The sequence below is a fragment of the Mandrillus leucophaeus genome, unplaced genomic scaffold, assembly GCF_000951045.1.
Source record: "Mandrillus leucophaeus isolate KB7577 unplaced genomic scaffold, Mleu.le_1.0 Scaffold112, whole genome shotgun sequence".
Lineage (NCBI taxonomy): Eukaryota > Metazoa > Chordata > Mammalia > Primates > Cercopithecidae > Mandrillus > Mandrillus leucophaeus.
Window position 1 is genome coordinate 1,830,377 of NW_012099432.1, and position 6,245 is coordinate 1,836,621.

Below are 6,245 nucleotides of genomic sequence, written 5' to 3' on the forward strand. Positions count from 1 at the left end.
GACTGAGAGAGAGCCTGTCTATTAAAAACAAAGAAACAAGAACCAGGTATTATTATTCCCGGTAGGCATGTGACATTATTTGTGTGTTGCCTTCCCCGCTAGAACGTCAGTTCCACAAGGGCAGGAATTTGTGTCTGTTGTCACCATGATGTCCCTGGCACCCAGTATGTTCTTGGTGTCTCCATTGATGATGCAGGGATGTGTGGATGTGGGGCAGTGGACTGTGAGCATGTCATGAGCATGTGACCCAGCCCCTAGTGACCGCACCACATGTCACAGGTTGCTTATAAAACCATTTTAAATTAAAAAAGCATCAGTGCATACAGATGGGGACACAGGGGCAAAGGGCCCAGCACCGAGTACAATGTGGTCACCCCATGGCCCAGTGGGCACCAGGGGAGACTCCCCTCGCAGCACAGATAGCTGAGGGCCGGGTGCTGGTTCTTCTAGGTGCAGCTTTGGTCCTTGTGGGCTCAGAGGTCTGCCTTTCGAAAACTTGCTCTGTTCAAGGAGTTCCTGGGAAAAGAATGAGGGTGGGTCAGCATGGCCGTGGGGCCCCCAACTCCATAGACCTCCCAGCCCACATCCTCATCCTCTTCCTCTTCATCTTCCTTCGAGGATCCTTCTGGGGTCTCTCCTATCCCTGATCCTGCTGTGGGATTCTCAGATTCTCTCTTGTAGTCCACCACGGAAGGTATGAATCATCCCCATTTTACAGATGTAGAAACTGAGGCTCAGAAAGATGAATTCATGTATCTGGGAAATGACGGCTCGGAGCCTGCCCTGCCTTTGTACATCTGGATGACTTATTCAGATGCTTATGCAAAGTTGAAGCAGCTCATGCTATAATCCCAGCACTTTAGGAAGGCAAAGCGGGTGGATCACCTGAGGTCAGGAGGTCAAGACCAGCCTGGTCAACATGGTGAAACCCTGTCTCTACTAAAAATACAAAAAAATAGCCAGGTGTGGTGGTGGATGCCTGTAATCCCAGCTACTCAGGAGGCTGAAGCAGGAGAATCGCTTGAATCTGGGAGGTGGGGGTTGCAGTGAGCTGAGATTGTACCACTGCACTCCAGCCTGGACGACAGAGGGAGACTCTCTCAATAAAAAAAAACCAGAAACACAACAAAGTCGAACAAAGTCCAAGCTACCAGGAAACATGTTGCTGTGTACGTGTACAACAGCCCCCATCCTGTATCTGTCCTGGTCTGCCTCTGCATCCCCTCTCTAGTCTCTAGGATGGGGGCACCAGGTCAGGCACCTGAGGCCAGGTGGGGTGGGTGCCAGCAGCTGGGGCAGGCGCTGGGTAAGCAGGGGCTGCAGAGCCTCCCGCAGGCGGCAGTAGTTGCGCTCTAGCTCGCGGTGGTACTCCTTCTGGTCCGGCCCAATCAGGGCCTTATTTTTCCGCAGCGCATCTTCACATCTGAGGGCCAGAGGGTGGGAGATGCTAAGAGACTCGCACACGGGACTGAAAGCAAGACTAGGGGTGGGGGCATCCGTAAGGCGGGGCCAGGCCTGCTGAAAGACCCACAATAGGAGGTCAGGTTGGGAGAGTGGACTTAATGGGAATCGGGCAGATGGGGGAGCCATGCGGAGATCAGGTGGGCAGAGAGCAGGTCTATGCAGGTTAGGCAGGCATGAGACCCTCCTGCGGGGTTTTGCGCCTACTTCTTGCAGAAGTCCTTGAAGCAGAGCCGCAGTTTGTTGTGATGCCGGAAGAGCTTGGGGTCTTCCGGGATCTCTGCTAAAAACACTTGGGCCACCTCCAGGGGACCCTGTGGGGTGAGAGGGACTGGTGAGCCAGCCTGCATGGCACCTGGAGTCCCCCGTGCGGCCTGCATCCCCCTTCCACCAGCCGTGCCTGATTCACGGTGGGCCCCACAGAGCCCTGAAGCACCATCTGTAGCATCTTAGCATCTGGTGGGTCCTGCTCGGTGGCGAAGGCCAGCTCCCGTGTTTTCTTCTGCATGTCCTCGATAGCCACCTCCACTGGCGTCAGCACCGTCTATGGGGTGAGGGGAGGGGTGTGCACTCGCTGGGGCCTGAGGAGGTCCTGATCGAAGCCAGTCGGGGGCAGCTCAGACCCCGCTGGGAGCAAGAGGGGTCCAAGAACCCAGGCAATGACCAGAATCTGGGGTCCTTCCTGGGTCTGACTCTGGGGGGGGTCCAGCCTTGGGTCTGCTGAGTCTGGTGCCCTGGGGTTTAGTGGCTTCACATCTGGGGTCTCCAGACTTCCTTGGGTCTGGAGGTAGAGGTTTGAGACTGGAAGTTGGAGTTTGGGGTCCCCAACCTGGTTCTGGGGTACATGAGCCAATTTCTGGGTCTAGCATGTCCACACGTCTCCTCTCTGGGTCTGGGATCCCTGGGCGTCTCCTCCCTGGGCCTTCTTAGATTTGGAGTCCCTGTGCCTCCCCTTTGTGAGTCTAGAATCCCTGGGTCCTCCTGGGTCTGGAGGTACAGGTTTCAGTTTAGAGATTGGAATTCGGGTCTCCATATATTCTCAGCTCAGTTCTGGGGTACCTGGGTCTCTTCCTGGGCCACACCTCTCTTCCCTGGGCCTTCCTAGATCTGGGCTCCCTCTGCCTCCTCTTTCTGGGTCTGGAATCTCTGGGCCACGCTGGGTCTGGGGTCCCTGTATCTTGCCTCCCAGGTCTCCCTGGGTCTGGTCTCCTCCCCTCTCCTCCCTGGGGATCTGGTCTAGGGTCCCTGTGCCACCCCTCTCTGTGTCTGAGATCCATGGGCCACCTTGGGTCTGGGTCCCTGTGTCTTCCCTCCCCTCCCGTCCCTTCCCCTCCCCTCCCCTCCCAGGGTCTGTTGTCCCCTCACCTCCCCACCCCTCCAGGCCCAGGGTCCCCACGCACCTCCTCCCTGTGGCACACACGGATGCGAGTCTTGATGTAGGGGAAGGCGTGGTCGGTGCTGAGCAGCGTCTTACGCTTGTGTTGCTCGGGCAGCTCCCCGTGTGCGCGCCCATCTGGCGTGAAGGGCGTGCAGAACAGGAATGTGCGAAGCCCATAGTTGCGGTCAAAGTAGGTCACCCGGTCCTTGAGCTCGTAGGTATCAAAGTACGGTTCCACATACGTGATCTGGATGTAGGCCTGGGCGCAGGGTCAGGTGTGAGGAGGGTCCCACAGCCCCGGTACGCACAGCCCAGGCCCTGTGCCTGGAGAGAGGGGATCTGGGCATCCCTGGATCTGGGGACTTTGTCACTTCCAGGTCTTCCTATGTCCGGATGTTTGGGAATCCCCTGAGGAACAGGTTTTGGGGTCCCCCAGTGAAATGTGATTTGGGGTTTCCCAGAGAAAGAGGATTTGAGGGTCCCCAGGAAACAGGACTTGGAGTCTCTGTGGATCTAGGATTTTGGGGAAATGGTCGGGGGACCCACCTTCTGTGCGTCAAGCTTGGACTTGTCCACAGGGTTAGAGTCTTTGATAATCTCAACCACGTCGTCGCCAAATCTCTCCGTGTAGAACTCCTGGAGACACAGGGCTGACTCGGGGCCACCCAGGGACAGCCCCTACTCCAGCCCCAAGGCAGTCCCATGCCCCGTTCCACCCCCCACCACAAGGACATGCCTCCAGCCGGTGTGAGATCTCTGCCAGCTTCGTGATCGATGGCTCCTTGTACACAAACTCCTGCTCATCCAGGTCGCCAAAGCGGGCGCCGTAGAAGCCCACGCGGAAATACGTCCCGAACACGCGCTGGAGCTGTGAGAAAGGGTGTGGTTGTCCGGGAGGCCCCTGCTGGAGGTCTGCCTGCCCCAGAGATAGGGGTCTCGAATATCAGGATGGGAGTGTGAGGACCACGAGAACGTCCGGGCATGGGCACAGGCAGGGGGTCCTGAGAACATCGGGGCATGGACTGCAATATGAAGTTAGGACTGAGGCTGTATTGTTCACAGGTGTGTCCCTAATGCCCATGGGACAGGGTATACAGCAGGTACCCAATAAATGCTTGGATGGCTGAGGAGAAGGATGGCTGCCTCTCACTCTAGGACAGAGGCTCTGACTCCTTTGTTCTAGGGCATTCTCCTTCCCGTGCCCCGATGCCCACAAGAATGGGTATACAGTAGGTGCCCAATAAGTGCTTGGATGGCTGAGGGAAGGGATGGCTGTCTCTCACTCTAGGACAGAGGCTCTGGTTCCCTTGTTCCATGGCATTCCCCTGCTCCTGTCCCCGGCCCTAAGTTTGGAAGAAGGAACCGCCTCCCTACCACCCCAAAACCACCACCCCATGACTGGAAAGGAAGTGGAATGGCTGGATGTTCACTTACCAAGGCCGATCCGGGGAGGGTGGGGCAGACATGGTGGGGTCAGAGGTGTGGGGGACAGAGAGACAATGTCATGGGAGAGGTCAGAGGTCAGAGTTCCCTCAACCCCCAGGGTCCTGGTTAACACTGCCCCGTAAGAATCATTCCGTGGGGAGAGAGATCAGAGATGGGAGATGGGTGGGGGCGAAGAGGACCTGCCCTCCCCACCCAGCTCCCACCCGGCCTGCCTGCCTGGGCTCTGGGTTTCTGCCATCTTTGGCCAGAACATTCTCCCCAAACTAGGAGATGCCTAAAAATAGACCTAAGCAGAGCAGAAGCGGGATTGGGGGGGGGAGTGCTGTTGGAGCGGGGGGACACATTAACCAGAAATGAGGAGCAGAGGAGAGCCTGGGGGAGGCTGGAAGCTGGAGACGCAGGGAGAGACAGAGACTAAGAGACAGAGAGATACCAAGATAGGGAGAGCCACGTGATAGATGGGGAGAGATGAAAAAGAGACCATGAGGGAGTCAGAGCCACCCTGCCACCCCCCTGCAGTGACCAAGCTGGCCCTGGCAGAGGGAGGGGTGTCTCTGGAGAGCTCCCAGCTGGGTGAGTCACAAGCTGCCCTCGAGATCTGGGGCGGGGGGGTGGTGCATTTTTAGGGAAGGGAGGGAAGTGATGGGGTGGGTGCCTTGTGGCCACAGCCCCAGCCCCAATGGCCAGCGGCCATGCTCCTCCGGCGCCCCCTGGTGTTCACTGATGGCTGCTGGCCAGTCATCACGGGGGTCCCAGAGGCAGGTGGCTGTCCACTGAGGCTGACTCACCTCCCAGCCGGAACTCTGTCGGGAGAGAAGGGTCAAGGTCAGCAGATTCCTGGGGATGAGGAGTGGGGCTGAGGGTGGGGTCTGGGGAGGGGTCCTGGGCCCACCTGGTGCATGATCTTGGTGAAGGCCTCCTGCAGTTTGCCGTGCACCGCGGCCAACTTCTTGTAGTCACGGTGGGCTTCCAGGATGGGGATGAGGTTCTTGTAGACCTCATTCACCGCCTCGTAGAGTCCACCCTGAGAGTGAGGTGGGGTCAGGATTCCCCAAACTGTCTTCCCCTCTTCACTGTGCTCCTGTCTACCCATCTCCCTTGTGATCCTCTGTGCTCCATCCCACCCACCCTCCATCACCTCCTCCAGGAAGCCCGCCCTGACCACCCCCATCCCAGATAGGGACTGAGCCTTTCTACTCAGCTCCCACAGAGGGCTCCATGGTCTTCACCGCTACTTATCTGTTTTGTTTTTTTGAGATAGGGTCTCACTCTATCGCCCAGGCTGGAGTGTAGTGGTACAATCACAGCTCACTGGAGCCTCCAACTTCTGGGCTCAAGAGATCCTCCCACCCTAGCCTCCCACGTAGCTAGAACTACAGGCATATGCCACCATGCCCAGCTAATTTTGTTTTAGTTTTTGTAGAGTCAGGGTCTCACTATATTGCCCCGGTTGGTCTTGAACTCATGGGCTCAAGTGATCCTCCTGCCTTGGCCTCTCGATTAGCTGGGATTACAGGTGTGAGCCACCACTCCCCCAGCCCTTCACCACTTTTAACAAGAATATTATATGGCACAGGTACCATGTACATCTGCACTTCACCCATCTGTGTTCCCTCATTGATGGGAGAAGCAGTTTTTTTTTCCCCTATTCCTCAAAGAGGAAAGTGAGTTTCAGAGATATGGAGGTAATCCCCAGGGCCAAGACCCGAACACAAGCCCATCTGGCCCTGTGCCCGTGACCTCCATGCCCAACTGCCTCCTGGCGTGTGGTAATATGCCCCTCACCCCCAGCGGGTGCTGGCATCGAGCCTGGCTCAAAACAGGCACCCTGTGAGGTTTGCTGACTGTCAGAAGGCCTGTGTCCACCCCCTGGTTTCTTCCCCTGAGGCCTTTGTGTGTGTGTGTGTGTTTTAAATCTTTTTTTATTATTATTATTTTAATCTTTTTTTTTTTTTTTTTT

The 6,245-nt window shown here is 56.8% G+C and overlaps 1 protein-coding gene across 2 annotated transcripts in view; it reads right to left on the bottom strand.

Moving 5' to 3' along the window:
• Nucleotides 1-280: 280 nt before the first annotated feature.
• Nucleotides 281-6,245, bottom strand: part of DOCK6 (dedicator of cytokinesis 6) — a 44,234-nt gene continuing 38,269 nt past the window's right edge. For both annotated transcript variants that reach the window (XM_011994841.1, XM_011994831.1), the window contains 9 exons: nucleotides 5,178-5,309; nucleotides 5,074-5,088; nucleotides 3,576-3,701; nucleotides 3,386-3,475; nucleotides 2,862-3,098; nucleotides 1,862-2,005; nucleotides 1,669-1,775; nucleotides 1,262-1,423; nucleotides 281-516 (listed from right to left, as the gene is read on the bottom strand). In XM_011994841.1, the coding sequence (XP_011850231.1) occupies nucleotides 474-516; nucleotides 1,262-1,423; nucleotides 1,669-1,775; nucleotides 1,862-2,005; nucleotides 2,862-3,098; nucleotides 3,386-3,475; nucleotides 3,576-3,701; nucleotides 5,074-5,088; nucleotides 5,178-5,309 (1,056 nt within the window). In that variant the 3' untranslated portion in view covers nucleotides 281-473. The remainder of the gene's footprint in view (nucleotides 517-1,261; nucleotides 1,424-1,668; nucleotides 1,776-1,861; nucleotides 2,006-2,861; nucleotides 3,099-3,385; nucleotides 3,476-3,575; nucleotides 3,702-5,073; nucleotides 5,089-5,177; nucleotides 5,310-6,245) is intronic.